Raw genomic sequence first — 24,329 nt, 5'->3', positions numbered from 1 at the left:
TACATTGCCTTTGCACTGCCTGACTCAGAGCTACAAGTGTGCCCATCCCCCAAACAGTGTGCACTGCACCCATTAGGTGTGAATTTACCCATCCCCTCCTTCTCCCTCCCACCTGCCTGACACCCGATGAATGTTACTTCCTTATGTGCACTTAAGTGTTGATCAGTTACTACCAATTTGATGGTGGAGTACATGCTGAATGAATAGCATTGAACACAATTTAGTGTCTAGGGTATGTGCTACTGGATAACTATTACAATTTTTAAGCTGCAGGGGTGGAGTCTATGTACACCCTGAAATTATATATAACATGAACTACAGTTTTCCCAAGGTGTGCTCCACAGCTTTCATCTAATTCTCAAAGGGACCTGTGAATCAGAAAAGGATGAGAACCACCATTCTGCATGGTAGAAACAGGTTTTTACAGCAAGGAGGTAATTTATGGTGTCAGGGCTCCTTCTGTCCCTCTGAGCTTCCATTTCTCCGGCAGCACTTCCACAGCAGAAAAGTAAGAGTCGGGGCATAGGTTCAAGTAGATGATGGTTTCAAAAACCTGAATTGCCAGTTGTGCAACTCTGGAAAGTTAGTCTTTCCCAAACTTCTCTCTCTCTATTGGAAAGATGGGGATAACACTACCTGCCACAAAGGAGCACAGTGAGTTGAATGAGACACCGCTCAGTGCAGACTGTCTGGCACACGGTTGGTGATCAGTAAATGACAGCTCTTAATTCTGCAACATCAACAGAAGAGAACTTCTTTTTGTTTTTGTTTTTTAAGAGATGGGGTCTCACTATGTTGCCCAGGCTGGAAGAGAACTTCTAACAAGAATTTCCTCATTCCATACCTAGCCTCTCTACAAGCGTAAAGATTATGCATCCTAACTGTATGTGGCAGTGCCAAGCTAGTAGACTGGGGGAAGACCTTGTCATTGAGGAAGGGACAGTAAGAAGATACATAATTATATTGGTTTCTTCCTGCCCCACAAAAGAAATACAGCTTCCATCTGGTATATCAGTTATATGAAAGCTAATCAGCAAGAAGGGACGCTTGGCTGATGGACAAAGATGCTTAGGTAACAGCTATGTACCACCACCACTCCCAACTTTTTTTTTAATGTACAAATGACAGCCTTAAAAATTTTTTTACAAACAGAGAAAAGACAGACCAAGCCAAGATGACTTCCCACAGGGAAGGGATTTAAGGGCTGCTCCACGAACTTCTTCAGGCATCCTTGGCTACTTCCTCCTCTTGTATCTATTAAGAAAATCAGCAGAGTTAAGACCAGAAAGAGGACAGAGAAGCTGCTTTTCCATGAAAGTTTCTTCTCTAATCCCAGTCACAACCTCAGGCCCTCCAAAACTGCCAACATCACCTGGATTTAGATTTAAAGTTTCCTCCTCGTCTCTGGTGGGGCAAGCCCAACTGTTTCCTTTCCTCAAAGGAAGGGCTGTGGGAGAGAAGATGAGACGCTGAAACGAGCAAGCTCTTGGACGAATGAGTGATGTCTCACCCACCCCACCCAGCTCCCACATGGAGCAGCAGGTCACTGGGATGCAGCATTTTCGGGGCCTAAGTCCTAAGCCTTTGTGTGCTTCCATCTGATAACATGAGTTGCTGGAAGTCAGGGCTCAGCTTTAAAACAAGGTTGGAAGAGGCCCTTCTCCTGCGTATAATAAGACTACTTGGGAAGATGAGTCTGTCCCCACCCCTGGGGTGGGGCAGGACAACACATTCCTAAGAGCAAGCCAGGATTCTTTGGGGATCCCCAGGACTGACCCTGAGAGGTAGGAGTTAATCACTCCCCTGAGACAAAACTACTTCTAAACCCAAAAATGTGCTATTTTACCTCCAAGGCAGGGATAGCAGTACCTTAACAGCTCTCTCCTGTTCTCACTCTGGGGTCCACAGATGGGCTTCCAGGGAGGTGGGTTGGAGGACAGACAGGTGCCCTTGAATTTATACATTATAAAGCTACCAGTATGTGAGAATTGGGAGTGGGGAAGGAGAGAAAAGACCTATAGCTTCCATTGGAACATCAACAGTTCCATGATCACTTAAAATCCTACCCAGCTCGATACTGTTTCAGGGCCTTCTTGCTCGTGTTGGTGAGTTCTTCATCAAATACAGATTTCTTCCTCTGCTTTTGCTTCTTGGCTGTGCACAGAGAGTATGGGTTAAATAAGATCTTCCTTGGCCCAAGCTGCTAAATCCCCTTAAGCTCAGGGTAATGATTCCATATTCAGTGGATGTTCTGGCATCCAAAGACTGCATTACATTCTACCTTCACTGGTTCCTGCAAGTAGCAGTTAGTAAGGACTTAGGCTCCAGAGTCAGAAAGACCAGAGTTCAAATCCTAGCTCTCCCCACCAACCAAACCACGGGGTTACCCCATCCCCTGGACCAATAAAGGGACAGCTATACATACAGACTGGTACATACTAATTAAAAAATGTGGGTAATTGTCATCATCCCTCCAATTTTGTCCCTGACCACAAGCACAGGTTTCAGGGAAAACCTCCCTACAAGCTCTCCCAGGCCTCCCATCCGCCTACCAGGGCCTCTTGCTGGCTCCTCCTCGGGCATCGCTCGGGCCCGCTTGGCTCTGCGATTCCTCTTGGCCAGCCGCTCGGCAAACATCTGCGCCTTGAGGATTTCAAACTGGGACCTTTCCTCCGCCTGGTAGGAAGGGGGAGCTGTGAGTGTGGAACAGACCAGGCCACTCCGACCCCTCCCACTGGGTGAGCCCAGACTCCAAAGGAGATGCCACTCACTGTCATCTCCCCCTTTTTCTTAGCATCCTTCATAAACTTTTTCCTTTTCTTCTTTCCTCTTAAAGCCAAGTCAAACTCCTGCAGAGCCTTGGCAACTGGGATAAGAACGCAGATTTTAGGGACAATTTTATATCATTTTTAAAACTCACAATAAGAAGTGCATATATTTTAAATTGGTACATAACAGTGTAAAATGAAAAGCGACACTTTCTCTTCCAAAAATTACCTCCATCTCACCAAATAACATGTTTTTTCAAATATTTCTCACTTAATCCATTTAAGACCTTCATTATCTATTGACCTCCTGTTATGAAAACTGAGGATTTTGGTCACTTATATTTAATACTACTCCACAACTTCCCACCATATAGTTATAACTCTATTTTTAACACAGAAATTTAACATATACACCCTTAGTTTTTTGTCCCATGAATACAGTTTCTGAAATTGGTGCTATAACCTCTATTTAGGGTAACTATGTAATCTCTAACAAAATTAAAAATACATATACCCTCTGACCTACAACTCTACTTTTAGGTATTTTTCCTGCTAGCCAAATATACTTGCTTAATTATAAAAAGGCAAATGTACAAGGTTATTCATTACATCACTTGTTCATAATGGCAAACAACTGGATTTGTCCCTCAACAGGACTAGTTAATAAATTGTGATCTACCCACATGATGGAAGACCACGCAGACATTAAAAAAAAAAAAAAAAGAGCAGCTATATATGAGTCTATATAAAATGATCTCCAACCTACAAAATTAAGTGAAAAAGTAAATTGTAGAACAATGTGAATTCATTATTGTTTTGTCTTCTAGCATTGGACAGGAATATATATTTAATATCTCCTGACCTTTTAAAACATTTTTTATTGTGGTGAAATATATATTATATAAAATTTGCCATTTTACCCATTCTTAAGTGTATAATTCAGTGGCACTAATTACATCATAATATTGCACAACCACCACTACTGTTTCCAAAACTCACTGTTTTGGAGGCCGTTCACTGTTGTCATCCTAAACAGAAGCTCTGCGTACTCCCCCAGCCCTAGGCAATCTCCAGTCTACTCCTGTCTGTGTGCATTTGCCTATCTAGGGGCCGCACATAAATGGAACCAGACAACATTTATCCTTTTGTGTCTGGATTATCTCATTCAGCCTAATACTTTCACATCCTTATAGCAAGTATCAGAACTTCCTTATGGCCGAATAACACCCCATTGTGTGTGTGTGCGCACGTGTGTGTACCGCATTTTGTGTATCTATTCATCTGCTGATGAACATTGTTTCTACTTTTTTTTTTTTTTTTTTTTTTTTTTTGAGACAGAGTCTCACTCTGTTGCCCAGGTTAGAGTGAGTGCCGTGGCTTCAGCCTAGCTCACAGCAACCTCAAACTCCTGAGCTCAAGCGATCCTCCTGTCTCAGCCTCCCGAGTAGCTGGGACTACAGGCATGCGCCACCATGCCCGGCTAATTTTTTCTATATATATATTTTTAGCTGTCCATATAATTTCTTTCTATTTTTTTTTTTAGTAGAGATGGGGTCTCGCTCTTGCTCAGGCTGGTCTCGAACTCCTGAGCTCAAACGATCCGCCCACCTCGGCCTCCCAGAGTGCTAGGATTACAGGCGTGAGCCACCGCGCCCGGCCTGTTTCTACTTTTTGGCCATCAGGAATAGTGCAAAGGAAGTATCTGTCTGAGTCCCTGTTTGTAGTTTTTTTTTGGTATAGAACTAGGAGTGGAACTGCTGAGTCCCATGGTAACTCTTTGTCTATCTGTTTGAGAAACTCCCCAACTTACTTTTCTCCTTCTTCCTCTCCTCTCTGGTCTGGAACCAGCTCCTCTCAGGCTCTTGGTCTGCTGCCTCCTTCCCCTTCTCCAGGAGCCGCTTTGCTGTATTGATCTGGGGGACAAAAGGAGGCCTGTGGAAGCCTGTCCCTGCTAGTATATGGCATGGCAGCAGCAGGAAACGTCAGAAGGGCAGGACCCACAGGGACGCTGTGGTTTGCTTACTGAGCTGCAGTGAGGACGAGAGCCCCCTCGCAGCCTCACCTGGGCTTCTGATTGCTGCATCTCCTTTTCCTCTGCCTCCAGCTGCAGAACTGCATACACATCTTTCTCCATTTTCTCAATCTTGTCCCGAAATTTGAGGATGACATCTGGAGAGAAGAGAATAAAAAGAACTTAAAAATTAGGGTGACTGGCCGGGCGCAGTGGCTCACACCTGTAACCCTAGCACTCTGGGAGGCCGAGGCAGGAGGATCGCTTGAACTCAGGAGTTCGAGACCAGCCTGAGCAAGAGTAAGATCCCATCTCTACCAAAAAGAAAGGGGAAAAAAACCCAGCCAGGCATTGTGGCACACGCCTATAGTCCCAACTACCCGGGAGGCTGAGACAGGAGGATCACTTGAGCCCAGGAGTTGGAGGTTGCAGTGAACTTTGATAATGCCACTGCACTCTACCTAGGGCAACAGAGTGAGACTCTGTCTCAACAAAAACAAACAAGGCAACTGCACAACCCTCCTCACAACCCCCCAGCCCTTCATATTAAAAAAAAAAATGAAAACAAAAAAGAGAAAAAAAATAAGGGTGACTACTATGTAGCTAATGAAAATAACGAAGCTGTGTATTTACTGACGTAGAAAATCGTGTTCAATGTGTGACTCCTGTGCTTCACAGACCCCCAGACTAAGAGTGACCCCTACCTACCTCTCTGACCTGTGTCCCCCTGCTCACCATGTCCTAAGCCCCCTGCCCTTCCTTCCCTTGTACTCACACCCCGAGCTTGCTCCCCCCTCACGGCCCCGCCCCACTCCTCCGGCTCAGTGCCCCCTGCCCCAGCTCCCAGCGGCCGGTTCTCAGCTCCACTGCCAGCTGCTCAGAGACCTTTCCTGAACGGCCTTCCTGTGTAGGCACTCTCCTCCTGTCACTCCCAATCACATCCACGATCAGCTTATTTGCTGGCATTTCCTCCCACCCACATGTCAGCCCCGTGGTGCCCAGCATCCAGAGCAGGACAGACAGCACCGGGCACGGAGCAGTACTGAATGACCGTTTGCGGAGTGAAGGAATAAAATACAAATGAAGAGAGATCTATGAGGGGACGAAGGTCTGAAAGGATATGTACCTAAATGTTAACAGCGGTCAGCTCTCTGACCTACAATTACACTTCTGCTTACTTTATTGACCAATTTCCAACAATGACTACGTATTATTTTTATAACTTAAAAAAAATAATTTTAAAAGAGGATGTGCTTTATGTGACCCTGAAGGATCAGAAGAAAAAAAAGAATGAAAGATACTTAAAAAGGATGAGAGTTGATCTCCTCCCTACCTTCAGTGGCCCACCAATAGGAAGGAGAAGGCATTAGTGAGAATTTTGCCCCAAGAAGAGACCTTCTCTTCCCAGTTTCCTATAGGAAAATACCTATGAGTGGGGCTCTGCGTTCATAATTCCACCATTATTCCCTCTCGCACACAGGAAGTCGAGCTCAGAGTGGTGAGGCGGGACCTGCCCAGGGTCACTCAGCGAGGAAGGGGCAGAGCTGGGATCCAAATGTGGCTCCTGACTACAAAGTGCCTGCTTGCGGCCCCTACGCTCTGGCCCTGCCCAGCCACCCGCACCGCCCTGCATTGTGGCAGCGGTGCCCACTCACCCTGGGGGAGTATCCGGGCCTTCACAGGGGCCTTGGCAGCTTTCACAATCTCCTTCAGCATCTTCCGCTCCTCTTCGCCCACCAGAGAGACGGAGCGGCCGGCCCTGCCGGCACGCGCTGTCCGCCCCACCCGGTGGACGTAATGCTTGATGGTATTGGGCATCGTGAAGTTGATTACCTGCAAGGGCAATACTGAGCATCGGTCCGACCTGGCAGGGGAATCGGGGAGCCATGAGGACACGAAAAGACTCCCACCAAAAGTTCAAGGAAGACAGGGCCTGCTCACCGTTTTGACCCCCTCAATGTCAAGTCCACGGGCTGCCACATCAGTGGCCACGAGGATGTCAATCTGTTCATCCTTAAATCGCCTAGAAATAGCCACAAACAGAGCTGTTCCTCCAGACACCCTACCCCGATAATGCTCCACAGGAGCCGCAGCCGGCAGAGAACAGAGTAAGACGTGCTGTCCTTCCCAGTCAGCTTCCTCCGGGGCCCCTCAACAGCTCCCACCCTGGGGACCAGTGTCCTAGGGCACAAGGGTCATCTCCCCCGAGGCTAAAAAGTCAGAGTTCTAAATGCATCTGAGTGGTGACCTCACAGTGTTAGATAAAAAGATTTAAAGCAAGGATTATGCTGTGTCCCCTGCCATTGCTCTAAAATAACACTTGGAGTCTTGTGTTGTGTTTTGTTTAGAGACAGGGTCTGGCTCTGCTGCCTGGGCTATAGTATAGTGGTGTCATCATAGCTCACTGGAGCCTCAAACTCCTGGGCTCAAGTGATCCTCCTATATCAGCTTCCCGAGTAGCTGAGACTACAGGTGTGCACCACCACTCTCAGCTAATTTTTTTAGAGATGGGGTCTTGGTATGTTGTCCAGGCTGGTCTGGAATTCCTGGCCTCAAGCGATTCTCCTGCCTCAGCCTCCCAAAGTGCTGGGATTACAGGCATGACCCACCACATCCGGCCTCCAGGTCCTGTTTTTCCCACTATCTGCCCTGCCCAAGAAGGGTGGGTGGGAGCCCCAGTCCCTGCCCCAAATGTTACCGAAGGGCCTCCAGCCGCTGCGTCTGTGACAAGTTGCCATGGAGCTCACCCACCTGCAGCCCCATGAGCCCCAGGAGGATGTGCATGCGGTGGGCCTGCTTCTTGGTCTGTGTGAACAGCATCACGTGGTCGGTGAAGGTTCTCGTCAACAGAGCTGGGAGGGAGAGAAGAGTGAGCCAGCAGCCAACTCTAGGCTCTTATCCTACAAGTACCCCTCGTCATCCAACGTGTACTGCTGTGCCTGGCACTGGGGGAGTTGGGCACAGTCCCTGACCCATGGAGCTCACGTTTTAGGGCGGAGACAGAGAAGCCAATTCCCGAGGGTGATAAAGGTGAGGACAGTGAAGGGAGGACAGGGAAGGTGGCTTTAGAGCTGGCCCCTCTGAAGAGGTGACATTAGGTTGAATGACAAAGGAAATTATCCACAGGAAGACTGGGGGAAGGTTCAAGCAGAGGAAAGAGCAAATGTAAAGGCCTGGAGGCGGAACAAGCTTGGCACAGGCAGACATGTGGCTGGAGCCAGGAGCAGCCTCCACAGCTGGGGACCCCAGGCAGCCAAGGGCCAGGTCCCAGAGCATCCTGCAGGGCTCACAAGGGAGTTTAGCCTGAGAGCAATGGAAACCAGTGCAGGGTGTTCAAATAACACAAGGAGAGCAAATGTTCTCTTGTGGGCAATCATCTTCGGTGGTCTGCAGTGTGGAGAGTCACAGAGGGCCGCACCGAGGCAGAGAGCCGGCCAGAGGCTACGAGATAACCCAGGTGACACGTGGCAGCGCTCTGGGCTGCCGGGCCACAGCAGCAGCTGGCGTGGGAGTTCGTCGGGACAAGAGGACAGGCGAGGCAGTAAAGAAGAGAGAGGCTCAGGGAGGAAGGAGGCAGTGGAGGAGCAGCAGTGTGGCCCTGCACAGGGGGACTGCACGTGGAACATGGGCAAAAACCAAGCGCATCGGTGTGGACACCACCAGCCCACCCTGCCTGGTCCCACCCTGGGCTGCCACCTGCCACAATGGCTTCCCGGTCCCCTTCCCGATTAGGCCGGATCCGGACAAACTCCTGCCGCAGGAAGGGAGCCACATCCGTGTTGCTGTTCACAAATATCCTGGTGGGATTCTTCAAGGAGACAGAAGCCAAGTCTTTCACCTGCCAAGCACAAAGCTGGGTTTGCTCGGCTCTCGGCACAGAGGCAGGGAAGGAGGAAGCAGCAGCGCTCACCCCGGGCAGCCTGCTCAGGCCCGAGCATGCCTGCCACCCGCCATGGAGAAGCCCCTCGGCCCACCTCGTCCGTCATGGTGGCCGAGAAGAGCATGGTCTGGCGGTGGTGGGAACACATTCGGATAATCTCCTTCATCTGCTCCTCAAAGTACTCGTCCAGCATCCTGGAAGCAGCAAGAGAAGGGATATGCCAGACAGGGCTGGGCGCTCTTCTGTCACGGTGAGGGACACCGAACCGCACACAGCTCTCGGCTGTCACTGGCTGTGCTTAGGACTCAACTCACAACTCCTAAGGACAGTGACCTTCTCCTGCAGAACAATGTCATCATCGCACCCAAGACAAACATTTAAGTGTCTGAATAATATCTAAAGTCCAGGCCACATTCAAAAGTGTTCCAAAAGTGTCATTTTATAACTGTCTTATGTTTTTGTCCAAAAACCAAAGTTCTCATACTTAGCTGCCACAGCTCTTCAGCCTCCCTTCATCTAGAAAAGTCCCCTCACCCTTTTCACACAATGGATTTGTCTAATTGTTTCCTGGTCACTGACACAGAGAAATCGTCGTGGGGAGAACACTCCTGGGCGAGGCTGTGCCCTTCGTGTCCACCCCATTAGGACGCAGCGGTGGGCAGTCTGTTGCAGAACCGCGGATGTGTGTTTGCTCACTTGGACATGGTGGTGTCTGCCAGGTCTCTCTGCGGCAAACGGACCTTCTTCTCTTTGTGGATAATAATAATCTATGAGATTACTTTGATTCCGGCACTTCCCCACCCCGGACAGGCTCCAGTCTAGGACCAGGTCTGGCACCGAGCTGTCCTGCCTCCTTAGTCTCCTTAATTTCAACCGCTGCCTCAGCCTCTCTCATTCTTTCAAGACACTGACATCTTTTAAGAATACAGTTTCCCCTTTAAATCTCCCCCTTTAAAATCTAAGTCAGATCATGTCCCCCTGGCTTCAAATGGTCCCCTTTACCTCCTCCAGGCCTCAGGAATGCTTCATTTGTTCTGGGGGTACCAGCCGATCAGAGTTCAACAAATACTCACTGAGCACCTGCCACGTACTAGACACGGCCCTAGGCGCGGGGGTACGGCAGCATCCCTTTCAGGAATACCGTGTCCCAGGGGAGAGGGGGAACACAAATGCTACACGATCCCTTGGTGGCAACGCAGTAAGTCAGAGAGGCCCAGCAGCCAGAGGACGTGGGCAGGAGAGGATGAGCAAGGCAGGACAGGGACCGACAGAGTGGGCAGCAAAGGCCCCCTAATGAAGTGACAAGTGGAGCAAAAACATGAAGGAGGCAAAGGAGGCTGCTCCAGCTGAGGGATCAGCAAATGCAGAAGCCCCAAGGTGGGGCTGTGCAGACGAGCTGTACCAATGGGTGTGCTGGGGTGTGAAAATGAAACCAGATGCCGGGAATTCTGCCTGAACCTGGCAGGATGGAGCTGCCATCCACTGAGCTGGGAGAGACGGAGGTAATGGGGATCTGATGCTTGTTTAAGGAGCTGCGGAGCCCTGGGGTGCTTCAATCTGAGGGAACCTCCCATGCTCTCGGGCTGTTTGTGACCGCCTTGCCTTGCCCTGCCTCCACCCTCGTCATCGGTCCTGTTCTTGAGGAGTCCATTCTGTTCAGTCACGAAGGAAAGAGGTGAGCAGATGGGACCCATGCAGGATGCAGGAGGAGAGAGGGAGGGAGGGGGCATAGAGTTGGGGAGAGGGAGCTCCCCCCCAGTACCCCCCCATCCCAGAGGCCGTCTGCAGGAGCCTCACTGGCCTGTCCCCTGCATTACTCCCTGGACCCTCAATACCGTGGGGCGGGTACTGTTCTTATCCCCCATTTACAAACGCCAAATAATTTGCTTTGATAGTCTAAACAATGCTTCCAAATCTCAGGAAGTGGCAAAGCTGGCATTTGACCCACCTTACCTCTTAACCATCATATTACCGAAAGAGAAAGACACACAGGAAAATGTGGGCTAAGGATGGACGGAGGCCCCAGTGTGAGCAGCTGAACTGGCATCACACACCAAAGGCGATGGCCGAGTGCCACGAAGAATAACTCAGGGCGGCAGAGCCATAGCCAGGACATGGGCCTTGGGATCCCAGAGTGCCTGGGGCCCCGCCATGTGCCGTGTACCTGTCAGCCTCGTCCAGGATGAGCACCTCGATGCTGCTCAGGTGGAAGGAAGGGCAGTTGTGGAGGTGATCGATAAGCCGACCCGGGGTGGCGATGAGGATGTCCGGCGCTGCCCGAAGAGCTGCTTCTTGGGACTTCACGTCCAGGCCACCTGCAGAGGAGAGCCCCGCCAGATGGCCAGGTCAGTCACTCACCAGCATTAACCCAATACCTGCCACCTGCCAGGCCTCATGCCAGATACAGAGGAAACAGCAAAGAACAAGACTGACAGAGGCCCCACGCTCATAGATATTCCAACACAATGGGACAGTCAGATTATGAAATTGCAATTGTGCTAAGTGAGAAAATCAAAAACGATGGCGACGCAAAGACACTCCAGAATAGAATGATCAAACCATCTGAGCACTGAGAGAAGGAGCTCTGGAAATTGACGAAGTCTTTGTACATGGAGACAAAAATCACTTTGATTTCCAATTGCACAGGGAGGGCAACCTCTCCCCAAAGTAATATTTAGTTCATTATTCACGCTAAGCAGAAATTATATCCTAAATTTATGCAATACTGAGAAAGGTTTTTTCCCATGATTTTGAGGTGTCATTTTTCAAGGTTTGTTAAGTCTCAGTCAAATCCTCCCCCCCATTATGTACTATGAAAACGTCATCCGGGTTTTAAGTGGATTCAATCAACATAAAGGCCGTCACCCGCAGATGGCGGAAAGTGTCCATCCTCTACCACATCGCGGTCTCTCGGGGACCGGCAGCCCTCGGCCAGAAACTTACCCACAGCCAGGCAGGTGGTGATGTTGCAGAACTGGGCCAGCTGCCTGGTGACGGAGTGCACCTGGATGCCCAGCTCTCGGGTGGGGACCAGCACCAGCACGCGGGTGACTGGGGCCTGGAGGGGTTTGTAGATGAGACGCTCCAAGACGGGCAGGGCAAAAGCAGCAGTTTTACCTGGAGGGAGGGCAGCAAGGAAGCAACGAGAAGAGGGTCAATCCCTTCCAGGGTTGGGCTATCATTTGAGCACAGAAAACCTGCAAGTCTGGTCAGGAGGAAATGAAGCAACTTATTTTTCATAGGACTTTTTTTATGTTCTTGAATCACATGGGCAGTGTAAAAATCTCTCAGAAATCCAAAAAGCATGAAAATAACAAAAATCACCCATAATCCAGCCAACCAGAAAGAAACATTATTAACATAATGGTATCTATATTACCAATCTTTTTTTTTTACAGACAGAAATATAAAAAAAACAAATTTTGGTCTTGCATCCTTCCTTTTTCAAAAACTTTAGAATGTATATTTTTCCATTTCTTTAAATACTCTTCCCTTTTTTAAAATGGTTGCATAGTATTCTAGTACATTACTATTTCCATTATAGAATTAACTGATCTCTATGGTTGGACGTTTCAGTTGTTTTTCACTAATATACAATGCAGTGGTGAACACTCCTTTTATAAAATATTTACTCCTATGAAGGGCCAAACATGGTGGGGCCAGGAGGCCGTGGTCCCAGAGATACCCCAAGAGGATTAAATGAAGATGACCTTCCCCAGACCCATTGAACTGTGACCCTGTGACCCATTACTGGACTGAACCTCTTCTCCTGCACTATTTATTTATTTATTTATTTTGAGACAGAGTCTCGCTCTGTTGCCCGGGCTAGAGTGAGTGCCGTGGCATCAACCTAGCTCACAGCAACCTCAAACTCCTGGGCTCAAGTGATCCTCCTGCCTCAGCCTCCCAAGTAGCTGGGACTACAGGCATGCGCCACCATGCCTGGCTAATTTTTTCTATTATATTTTTAGTTGTCCAGATCATTTCTTTCTATTTTTAGTAGAGACAGGGTCTCGCTCTTGCTCAGGCTGGTCTCGAACTCCTGAGCTCAAACGATCCTCCCACCTTGGCCTCCCAGAGTGCTAGGATTACAGGCTTGAGCCACCACACCTGGCCGGGGAACTTTTTTTACTGTACACCTTTCTAAAGTATTTGATTTTTTAATCATAACATGTATTATCTATTCAAAATCAGAAATGTTTTAAAAAATTAAAGAAGCTAATCATTACAAATCATAGTTCTTAAAACCCTGGTTTTGTCACTTGCTCCAAATACGGAAGTGAGCCAGCCCTCTCAGCCTCTGAAAAGTCCATCTTTGTTTCTTCAGCATAAATTAATCTAAATAGGTTAACTGAATAACTCACAGTAACACTTTTAAGAGTGAGACAATCAATCTACTGCCAAACTGCCTCCAAAAAATGAAATCATTTAACTTCCTGCCCGCAGCATGTGAACGAGCAAAGCGTGGCAATTCTCACTCTCTCCCCAAGATGGAAAGAGGCCAACGCCCAACAAAACAAGGAGAGGTCGTCTTTAGAATGCAACACTGCACATGCTGGGCCGCAGCCACGGGCTACGTGGTCTGGGAGAAGGGACCAAGTGCTGCAAAGAATGGCCCACGCAGGGCTGAGCACATACACTGCTGTCACTTGTCACTTGTGACCTGAAGAGACAGAACTGAGGATCGCTGACCCATCCCACCCGGGTTCACAGGAAAGCTGATTCCTGGGCTCTGCAGGAACAGGCCAACTCAGCCGACCGTCCTGTTCCTTTAGGCTGCGTCTTGGCAGTAGACAGGGTTCGATTCTGTCTTCATCACAGCATTTTAAGGACTGGACTGTTCACTCCGTCTCTCCCCTCACTCCCGGGTTGTAGAGAGCAAAGACAGAGAGGCAACTTCATGCTGGGGCCGAGATGGAGAGGCCCCGTCCCTCCTGCCCCCCATCCCCCCATCCCCAGCTCTCCTGCCGCTGGGATGGGTAGTCCAGGCTGTGCTGGGCACTCTCTTCTCAGCCACTCCCCCCAAAGAGGACCCTCCCTGTGCCCCCAGTTCCCTCCCACTACAGCCACAGGGAACAGGGCAGAAACTGAACATTCTGTCAACTACTTCTATGAAGCCAAAATGGCAGCTGGTCAACTCTAAGTCCTCCCAAATCTTCAAAAGCCATTACAACCACCAATCCAATATGAATTTCTACAAACGTTTCAAATAGTTCAAAAACTAAGCATTTTTAGCAAAATTAGCCTTTTGTTAAGTCAACCTAGAGCCCTGTTCTAGATTCAACATCCTTCCGCCCACCCCCGAGTCCCTGTCCTTTCTACCTGTCCCAGTGGCTGCACAGGCACAGATGTCCTTCCCCAGCAGACCCACAGGTATGCACGCCTTCTGGATCGGGGTGGGCTGCTTGAAGCCCATGGCTGTAATGGCCTGAGGAGAAAAGATGGGGGGGGGGTCTCAGTACAACACAAACAGGGCAAGCGTCCAGACAAGTGGTCACTGTGTCAGTCCCTTCCATTCATTCCACAGACGTTTACTGAGCGCCTACTACCTTGGCAGGCACTGAGGACACAGCAGTAAGCCAAAGAAACAAAAACCCTGTCCTCAGGAATCTTACAGTCTGGTGGAAAAGAAACAGACCGAAACCCAAACACATGCCATGTGGATATAGACGCTATGGAGAAAAATGCAACAGCCTCAGGGGCCAGGGAAGGGGGAAGGGGTTCAATACTCAACAGGGCTGTCAAGGAAGGTCTCATTGAGCAAGGGATATTGAGTTGAACACTGAAGGAGGTGAGGAAGCACCCCAACAGATTCCTGGAAGAGTTTACCAGGTAGAGGGAACAGCAAGTGCAAAGGCCCTGAGGAAGAGGATACGTAACCTGTCTGAGGGCCAGCAAGGAGGCCAGCATGCCAGAGCAGAATGGTGCTAGGAGATGTCATCAGAGGGGACCAGAAGGGGCAGAGTCTTGTAGGTCAATGGAAGGACTTTGGTTTTTAAGCCAATTGAAACTGGAAGCCACTGAAGGGCTTAGAGAAGAGGGAAACAATGGAAATGATTGTTTTGGGGGTTTTTTTCTTTTTTTTTTTCTTCCTTTTTCTGTACCAGTCACACAGAAGTTTTACGGTTTTTACTTTGTTTTTTTTTTTTTAGAGACAAGGCATTGTTCTGTCACCCAGGCTGGAGTGCAGTGGCACAACCATATCTTACTACAGCCTCAAACTCCTGGGCCCAAATGATCCTCCCACTTCAGCCTCCCGAGTAGCTGGGACTACAGGTATGCACCACCACAGCTGGCTAATTTTTTAATTTTCTGTACAGACAGGGTCTCATTCTGTCGCTCAGACTGGTCTCAAACTCCTCAAGTGATCCTTCCACCTTGGCCTCCCAAAGTGTTTGGATTATAGGCGAGAGCCACCGCACCTGGCCAGAAATTATTGTTTAAGGGGGTTCTCTGGCACCTGTGTGGACGACAGAGCCCAGGGAGGCCAGTTCGGGGCTACTGCAATAATCCCACAGTTGCCCAAGGAAACCGCTACCTTCAGAAGAGGACGGGAAAGGTTCATGTCCTGGAATGAGAGGTTTTCATCATACTCAGAGGCATCTTCAAAAAATCCTCCTGCTTCCTATGCCAGAAAATCAAAAGAGAATGAGAAGTCAGCAAAAAAGGCCCAAACAAACCAAATGACCTCAAAAATCCTTTCAGGTTGCCAAAATGAGCTGCACACTGAGTTCCAAACCCACGCTCACCTGTCCTTTCTTCTTCTTCTTCTTCCGATCCTTTACTTTGAGTGTATCTATGGAGAAAAACACCGCTGATGAGCATGGCTCAGACTTGCCGAGCACTTGCAGGCTGCCGAGCACTGCCCTACCCGCTCACGCGATAACCTCACTACACCCACACACCGGCTGAGGCGGCCACTGCCACCAGCCTCGTTTCACAGATGAGGACGCTGTGTGGCAGTGCAGTGAAGTAACTTGCCTACAGGAGGTAAACCTGGCAAGTCTTGTCCAGAAACCAGACTCTCAACCACTACGCTACGTTACAATATTTTAGCACACATTTCTGCAAGAAGTACTTACTGAGCACCCACTACATGGCTGGACCCATCTGATGTGGGGCACCCCAAATAAGTTTGAGTCAGAGGCGTCCAGAGGCTGTGTGGGACTAGAGACGGGAAAGCTCCAACTGCCTGCAAAGTGTAACACCCTGAACAAAAGCCCAAAGAGGAGAAAATCTAAAAGAAAGGAGTTCAACGTAGCAGGCAGGAGATCCTAAATATCAACTGTGCAGAAGAGGGGAGGAATTGCTACAGAATGAAGGTGACGCCTTCCCACTTCCTGTCCCCATTTGACACCCCCACTGTAACGCCCACCCGCTTTGGTGAGGACGCTCTCGTCAGCAGAAGAGTAGTCGGTCTCCGATTCCTCATCCTCTGAGCCTTTCTCATCTTTCCCCTGAAGGTCTCCCTGCTCCTCCGGTTCGGAGCTCTCCTTCGCTTCTTTCTCCTTCTCCGACCCCTGGGACTTGGCTTCTTTATCCTGGAAAAAAATTAAAATAAAGCAAGGGTGACTGTAAACTTCAGGAAATTCAGAACCTAAGAAGAGCAACGTGCAGCTGTACAAAGTGGACAGAACATCGTGTAGGCCCTTCAGGAAGATAATGAGCACCCAGAGCAGCGAGCCCGCCCCGGCCACACCCCAGCTCGGGCTAATGGAGAAATGGTGGGGTCGTGTGAGTGAAGCTCCGGGCGTAACTGCGACGAGAAGTGACTGCTTTTCGTTCTCACCTCCGTTTTCCTTTTCTTTCGAACTTTCTCAATCTTCTCATCTAGTGTAGTGGCTGCCCTCTGCAAATAAAAACAAAGAGATGAAAAAGAAATATACATGTGGGAAAGAGACCAAGCCAGGTTTCTCTGAGGGTCAAGTCTCAGATGTTAACATAGAAAAGCCTTGTCTGTCCGCCCATTTGTGAAGAAACTTTAAATTACCAAGCGCCAATACAAACATCCACATTTTACTTTTTTTTTTTTTTCCCAAGAGACAGGGTCTCAATAGGGTGCCCAGGCTGGACTCTAACTCCTGGGCCCAAGGGTTCCTCCGCCTCAGTCTTCTAGGTAGCTGGGGCTAACAGGTGGGTACCACCACGCCTGGCTCACAATCACATTTTAGAAAGTGTTTACTATTTAGAACCATAGAATAACTAAGAGACGCAAGAATTATACGTAAATGATACTTGGAAAAACCCTTCTGCTTACCAATCAGACATAATTAATTCAAATATTGAAATCTGAGCAAATTCAAGTAATGCCGGATCTTGGCAAAACTTTAGAAAGGTAAGTAAATGGTAGGCTCCCTTTCTGCACACTCAAGGCACCCTGACCTGCTACGGCACTTACCACAAATGCAATTCACTGTGCAATTATGTGTCTCATTATTTCCTACCCTGCCAGACTATAAGCTCCATAAGACCAAGTCCTTAATTACATGGGGTCTACATGCCAAGACCTGGCAACAAATATAATATCTGTTAAATAAACCTGAAATAAATTTTCATCAGAACATGGAACAGGTTTCCATCAAAACATCGAACAGTCCTCTAGGACTTTTTTTTTTTTCTCACATTTTAATGTCTATAAAATCAAGAAGGTATCTCCTAATACTAGACTGAAGTTAGTCTTAGCTCACCATTCCCTCCTCCAGGAAAAGCTACCATGGACGTTTTATAGTGAGGGAAATAAGATATTTTTGATACTTCTAAATGTCATCTTTAGATCAATGAATGTGTTTGTAACTAAAGTCTACAATTAATCCGTTTTGCAACAGTTTATACTATCAAGACCCCTCTTCCCACGCCCTCAAAACTATACTACCTCCTAGCACTCTGGGAGGCCGAGGCGGGCGGATTGTTTGAGCTCGGGAGTTCAAGACCAGCCTGAGCAAGAACGAGACCCCGTCTCTACTAAAAATAGAAAGAAATTATATGGACAGCTAAAAAATATATATATATTAAAAAAAAAATTAGCCGGGCATGGTGGCGCATGCCTGTAGTCCCAGCTACTAGGGAGGCTGAGGCAGGAGGATTGCTTGAGCCCAGGAGTTTGAGGTTGCTGTGAGCTAGGCTGACACCACGGCACTCACTCTAGCCCAGGCAACAGAGTGAGACTCTGTCTCAAAAAAAAAAAAAAACTATACTACCTATTTTCAAAGGGGTTCCAGCATCTGCTGAGTGTAAGCAGAAGGTAAAAGGCAGTGAGGTCAGGGGTAGTCCCTGAAGCCCACAGTCCAACCTTTACAGCCCAAGGTCTGGAACTGTCCATCACTGTCAGTCTCACCTTCTTCTTGAGCTGGCTCATGACATCAGCCAGCGCCCAGCTGCCATCATACATCCCCTCCTTCTCAGTGAAAACGAAGTCTGGGTTGAAATCAGCACTGCGGTTCTTCCGCAAGGCTTTCTGCTTTCTGCCCAGCACGATGGGCTCCTGGGAAGAGGGAAAGGCAGGGTGACTATGGAGCTGAGAGGAAAGAACATCTGGACTGCACGTGTCCAGGCACGAGATGGCAGCGGACTGTACTAGGGTGGGTACAGCATGAATGGAGAAGAGGGAGAAGCCTGGGATTCAGGAGCTAGCTTGCAGAGGCCTGGAGGGGGGGAGGAGGAAGAAGCTGTCAAGAATGACTCTAAGGTTTCTGGCTTGAGACAGAAACAGGATTGGGAGGGTGAGCGAGACCACAGTTCAGCTTTGGAAGAGTTGAATTTGTAGAGGCCATGGGACATCCAAATGGATGTGTCAGGTAGGCAGATCAGAGTGCAGAGGGGCAACATCTGGGCTGAATCTTGGAAGGGCAAGCACTTTTTTCACGACACTGATCCCTTTTTACTTGCCGTAACGTCTGCAACCGCCCCCCGCCCCCATGCCACCATGAGCTTCAGGAGATTGGCGCCCATCTTGTTCATTGCTATGTCCCCAACGCTTAACACTAAGTCTAGCACACGTAAGTGTTCAATCAACACTGTCTCTCTGAACATATGAGTGACGGATGACCACGGCTCCTGGGGCAGGAACCAGGGCTCACCTGGGATCTCTATGATCTCTCTTACTCAGGCCAGTGAATGGATCCCGAGTTCAGCAAGGCGAAAGAAATGACACGGGCAAAGTCGTGGGGGTGGAGAAAAGCTAGTGGTGAGCAAACTGGGGAAGATCTCGGGGTCCCGGTGAGACCCTTCTCCGGAAAGCGCCCGGCCTGGCGGGGGCAGCTGAGGATTCGGGGACAGGGGTCTGCGCAGTCACGGGGAAAGGCAGCAGTCAAGGAACCCCAAGGGACCGGAGCCGTGCCCCCAGCCCCGATCGGCTCGTACCTCCTCCTCGTCTGCGGAGTCAGACTCGGGCTCCACTGGCACCTCGTCATCTTCGCCTATGGTCCCAATTAAACCGAGCTCCGCAAGCATGCTGTCGCCGGAGCCACTTCCGGAAGCGATCGCAGCTGCCCGTGCGGCCCTTACTTTTTCGCAACCTCCTTGTCGTCACTGCGCATGGCCACGCTTCACTTCCGTTTGAGCTGTCCCTGCCGCCCTCCCTCTTTCGACCGCTTACAATGCGCGTGCGACAATCTGGGGGCGTGGTTTCGTGTGATTACGTCGGGGGCGTGGCTTTGTTTTAGACAATTTCCATTGTCTCGGCGGTCAGAAAGCAATGGGAGTCTTTGAGCAGGGCGCGCGGGGTGTGGGAGAAAGTCTAAAGAGGTGCATTGATAAGCTCTATATGTGCATATTTATGTACAAAAAGTTGTGGAAGAAAATACAACAAGCGGTTAGCAGTGACTGTTCCTGCCTGGTGATTGTAAGTGATTTTTAATTTCTTAGCATTTGTTCTACAGTAAACATTTATTTTCATAAAAAAGAAGAAAATTAAGCACAAGACTAGCTAACATTTATCTAACATTTACTATGCGCCAGTACTAATCTAAGTGCTTTTACATGCATTGACTAATTTAATCGTGACAGCAACCTTAGGCTGGAGGTATCATTGTCACTTCGGTTTTACAAATGAGACTGAGGCACAGGGAGGACCTGAGGTCACGGAACCAATTACTAACAGAGCCAAGAATATAACCCAGGCAATGGCTCCTGGTATCTTAGCAAAGTAAGTCTCAGAGCTTTCCAGGAACTTTTCCTCTTTCATTTCTGCTTGTGAAAATCTTACTGTTAAATCTTACTTTCTCGCAATTATCTCCTCTGCACAACTTTTCCAAAACACCGCCTCCTATATGATGTCACCCAGGACTGTCTATCCTCCCTCACAGCTGTTTGCCCCTTCCATAACAACAGTTTCTACTTGCAACAGAGTTGTAGCTGTAACACAAAAGTAGTTTCAGTTGTCTTTTTTTCGTTTGACCGTTTTATTCATTTTTAAGTATACAATTCAATAGTATTAATTGCACTCACAATATTGTTGCAACCTGCACCACTATCTGTTTTCAAAACTGTTTCATCACCCCAATAGAACCTGTGTAATCATTAAGCAGTAACTCCCTCATCCCATTCTCCCCCTAGCCCTTGGTGACCTCTAATCGACTTTCTGTCTTTTTGAAGTGACCTATTCAAGATTTTTCACCTAAGTGGAATTATACAATATTTGTCCTGTTGCATCTGGCCTAGTTCACTTACCATAAGGTTTTTAAGGTTCATCCACGTTGTAGCATGTATCAAAACTTCATTATGGCTGAATATGTTACATCACATGTATATGCAACATTTTGTTTATCCACTCATCTGTTGATGGCCTCTCGGGTTCTTTATACCTTTTGATTATTGTGAATAATGCTGCAATGAACATTGTCTTACAAAAATCTATTTGAGTCTCTGTTTTCAATTCATGTTGGTATATACCTAGGAGTGAAATTGCTGGGTCGTGGGACAACACTGTTTAGCTTTTTGAGGAATCACCAAACTATTTTCCGCAGCGGCTGCACCATTTTGCCATTAATGTATGAGGAGCCGGGCACAGTGGTACATGCCGGTAGTCCCAGGCTAAGGTGGAAGGATCGCTTGAGCCCAGGAGTTCAAGGCAGCAGTTCACTATGATTGCACCTATGAACAGCCATTGCATTCCAGCCTGGGCAACATAGTGAGACTCCGTCTCTAAAACAAGCAAACAAAAAGCCCAGATCATACTGCCTTGGTCTCCTGCTTAAACACTACAAATGCTCTTAGAATAAAAGCCCGATTCCTTCCTGTGGGCAACATGATTTAGCCCCTGCCTCCGTCTCCAGCTTCACTTCCTACTACTCTCTTCCTTGTACCCTACATTCCAGCCACATTGTCCCTCTTCCTGTTCCTCACCAAGCCAATCTCACTCCCACCTTCAGGCCTTTTGTACTGGCTGTTCCCTCTGTTTGGAATGCTGTTCCCTCTGCTCAGTGCGTGACTGGCTCTTTCTCGTCCTCAAGATTCCATTCAAATGACACCTCCTTGGAGTCTCCTTTTGTGACCACCCCCATAAGCCAACAGCATGCACCTTGCAGTCCCTCTCTATCCCATCCCTCTTTTATTTCCCTCATAGCACTTAGCACTCTTTGAAAGGGTCATATTTATTTATTTGGTGAACTTATTTATAGTCTGTCTGACTAGATGTGAGCTCCAGAAGGGTGGGGGCTTGGTGCTGCACCCCTAATGCTTAGTGCAGTGCTTGGCACAGAGTAGGCATTCAGTAAACCCAGCTGAGTTCATGAATGTGCCTATGTGTTTTTGAATCATTTTCAGATGTAGGTCAAGTCTGTATGTCAATGTTTGCTCAACTCAAATAGACTTTACTTACGTATTTATTTACTTTTTTTAGAAACAGGGTCTCGCTCTGTCACCCAGGCTGGAGTGCAGTGACACGATTATAGCTCACTGCAGCCTCAAACTCCTGGGCTCCGATCCTCCCACCTCTCCCTCCCGAGTAGCTGGGACTACAGGTATGTGCCACCACACCGGGCTATTTTTTCTGTTATTGTAGAGATGGGGCCTTGCTCTTGCTCAGGCTGGTCCAGAACTCCTGGCCTCAAGCAATCCTCCCACTTTGGCCTTCCAAAGTGCTAGGATTACAGGTGTGAGCCACGGCACCCAGACTGGATATGCGTTGTTATTGAACATACAGATACCTCCCCACCATCCCCACTGCATCCTGTCCCCCTCAATGGGGCGGTAACTGCATTGCGTGTCTTCCTGTCTTGTCCTCTCCACTTTCTTCTCCTTGTGGCAGCCAGGGCAAATTTTTTAAAATATGAATCAGATCCAGCCACTCTTGCATTTAAAACCTCGTTTAAGGATCACAAAATCAAGGCCTGATGCTGAATCAAGGACATCAAGACAACATTACTTCCTTTAAGTCAGGAATTTCTCAGTCTTGCCAGTGTTGACATTTGGGACTGGTTGGGGCTGTTCTATGTTCTGTAGGATGTTTGGCAGCATCCCTGGCCTCTACCAACTAGATGCCAGTGGCACCCCCTCACCCATGGTGACGACCAAAATTGTCTCCGGACCTGCTGCGTTAATTACAGTCTGCAATCTCCAGCTGCCCTAGGTCCTTCCACACCCTGAGGGTTGCCACGTGCTTCATACACATGAAGCACGTGCTGCCTGCTGGCCCCAGAAGCATTTTAGTTTGTATATTAGGTTGTGTGGGTGGCTTCAACAAAAGAAATTTATTTTCTTACAGTTCTGGAGGCTGGAAGTCTGAGATCAAGGTCTCCTCCCTTGACTTGCAGAGGGCGCCTTCTCCACATGTCTCCACGTGGCCTTCTCCATCCGTGTGTGTGTGTGTGTGTGTGTGTGTGTGTGTGTGTGTGTCTGAGTCCTAATTTCCTCTTCTTATCAGGACAGCAGTCACATTGAATTAGGGTCACCCTAATGACCTCATTTTAATTTACTTACCTCTTTAAAGATCTCCAAATATGGTTACGTTCAGAGGTACTAGTAGTTGGGACTTCAACATTATGACTTTTGGGGAGAAACAATTCAATCCATGACAGTTTGCTACTCCTGCTCCCTTCCAATGCATCACCTTCTCGACATACGAATAAAAGCTTTATTGGGGTATAATTCACACACACTTCACCCATTTAAAGTGTACAATTTAATGGATTTTGGTGTATTCACGGTTGTGCAACCATCAGCACAATATAGTTTAAAAACATTCTCATCAACCCATAAAGAAACCCTGTGCCAATCAGTAATCACCCTTCCATTCTCCCCACTTCTGCTGAGCCCTGGGCAACCATTAATCTACTTTCCTGTCTTTATGGATTTGTCTGTTCTAGCCATTTCATGTAAATGGAGCCATACAATATGTGGTCTTTGGTGATGGCTTCTTTGACTTAGCATCATGTTTTGAAGTTTCATCCATTTCGTAGCATGCATCAGAACTTCATTTCTGCTGGGTGCGGTGGTGCACACCTGTAAGTCCCAACTACTCTGGAGGCTGAGGTGGGAGGATCCCTTAAAGGCCAGAAGTTCGAGGCCTCAGTATATGATGATCATGCCTCTGAATAGCCACTGCACTGCACTCTGGGCAAGATAGCAAGACCCCCATCTCTAAAAAAATGAAAATAAAAATAAATTACAAGCAAACCTCAGGGCCAGGCACTGTGGCTCATGCCTGTAATCCCAGAGCTTTGGGAGGCTGAGGAAGGAGGATTGCCTGAGGCCAGGAGTTTGAGACCAGCCTGGACAACATAGCAAGACCCTGTCTCTACAAAAAAACAAAAATTAGCTGGGAGTGATGGTGTGTGCCTGTAGTCCTAGCTACTCAGAAGGCTGAGGGGGGAAGATCACTTGAATCCAGGCATTCAAGGTTACAGTGAGCTATGATTGTGCCACTGCACTCCAGCCTGGGCAACAAGAGAGAGACCAGGCCTCTAAGAAAAATAAATAAATAAAAAATAGCTTTGTTTCTTGTTATCGACCAATAATAATCCATCATATGGATATACCACATTTTATTTACCCATTCATCAGCTGATCAATTAAAAGCTTTACTTCTTAAGACATTAATATTAGTATGCAATGTCAATGAAGGTATGGGAAATGGATTCTCTCTTACCATTGTGGTGGGAATGTAAACTGGTAAAACATTTCTTAAGGGCAATTCAGCAAAATATAATAAGAACTTTAACATGGGCATGCTCTTTGACCCAGCAATTTTACTCCTAGGAATGCATACTTTTAAAAAATCATAGCTCTAATGAACACTATTTCTGGTGGCAGGCACACCAAGAGCCCTGACTTAAGCATTATGCAAGCTATCCATGTAACAAAAACAGTTGTACCTCCTTAATTAATAATTTGAAAAAATTATTAATTTTAGTTTAAAAATTTTTTAATTAAAAATCAGATGGAACTAAAAGATTCCATATGAGAGAAATTCTTACATTCAATCACAGAGAACATATTGCATGGAAACACTGTTTGAAATAATGAAAAATTATAAGACACTTAGAACAGTTCCTAGGACATTGTAAGAGCTATGAAAAACTTTGTTAAATAAATAAATCTAATGTCCATTAATAGGAGAATAAATAAAATGTGGTAAGTCCTAATCTGAACACTTTTTAAAATTTTTTTATTTTTAATTATTATGGGTACATAATAGTTGTATATCTTTATACGGTACATATGATGTTTTGAT

The 24,329-nt window shown here is 47.7% G+C and overlaps 1 protein-coding gene across 2 annotated transcripts; it reads right to left on the bottom strand.

Annotated features, from left to right (window-relative positions):
• Positions 1 to 14: 14 nt before the first annotated feature.
• DDX27 (DEAD-box helicase 27) lies at positions 15 to 19,178 on the bottom strand. Of its 2 annotated transcripts, XM_069495574.1 has the most exons (23): positions 19,019 to 19,162; positions 17,994 to 18,140; positions 16,449 to 16,508; positions 16,035 to 16,200; positions 15,409 to 15,455; positions 15,198 to 15,284; positions 13,982 to 14,087; positions 11,603 to 11,776; positions 10,824 to 10,974; positions 10,002 to 10,072; positions 8,909 to 8,930; positions 8,754 to 8,853; positions 8,476 to 8,617; positions 7,478 to 7,631; positions 6,721 to 6,802; positions 6,435 to 6,612; positions 4,831 to 4,937; positions 4,579 to 4,681; positions 2,772 to 2,866; positions 2,553 to 2,676; positions 2,067 to 2,154; positions 1,373 to 1,447; positions 15 to 1,254 (listed from the first exon to the last, which is right to left on the bottom strand). In XM_069495574.1, exons 1-23 carry the CDS (start codon positions 19,106 to 19,108, stop codon positions 1,236 to 1,238), a joined length of 2,388 nt encoding a protein of 795 aa, XP_069351675.1. In that variant the 5' UTR covers positions 19,109 to 19,162; the 3' UTR covers positions 15 to 1,235. The 2 variants fall into 2 exon arrangements, with proteins under 2 accessions (XP_069351675.1, XP_069351676.1); XM_069495575.1 differs by lacking the exons at positions 8,909 to 8,930; positions 10,002 to 10,072 and having other exon boundaries at positions 19,019 to 19,178.
• Between the last annotated feature and the right edge of the window lie 5,151 nt (positions 19,179 to 24,329).

This window comes from Eulemur rufifrons, chromosome 20 (genome assembly GCF_041146395.1).
Source record: "Eulemur rufifrons isolate Redbay chromosome 20, OSU_ERuf_1, whole genome shotgun sequence".
Classification (NCBI taxonomy): domain Eukaryota; kingdom Metazoa; phylum Chordata; class Mammalia; order Primates; family Lemuridae; genus Eulemur; species Eulemur rufifrons.
Note: the sequence above shows the minus strand (reverse complement) of the source record. Positions and strands in the feature narration are given on the sequence as shown.

What these genes read in the sequence shown, in the direction of transcription:
- DDX27 (XM_069495574.1), bottom strand. Translation starts at nt 19,108, where the DNA reads ATGCTTGCGGAGCTCGGTTTAATTGGGACCATAGGCGAAGATGACGAG. An exon ending in CACCACCTGCCTGGCTGTGG is followed by an intron (nt 10,975 to 11,602) that starts GTAAGTTTCTGG and finishes TCTCCTCTGCAG; the next exon opens with GTGGCCTGGACGTGAAGTCC. An exon ending in ATCCTGGACGAGGCTGACAG is followed by an intron (nt 10,073 to 10,823) that starts GTACACGGCACA and finishes TTCACACCCCAG; the next exon opens with CACACCCATTGGTACAGCTC.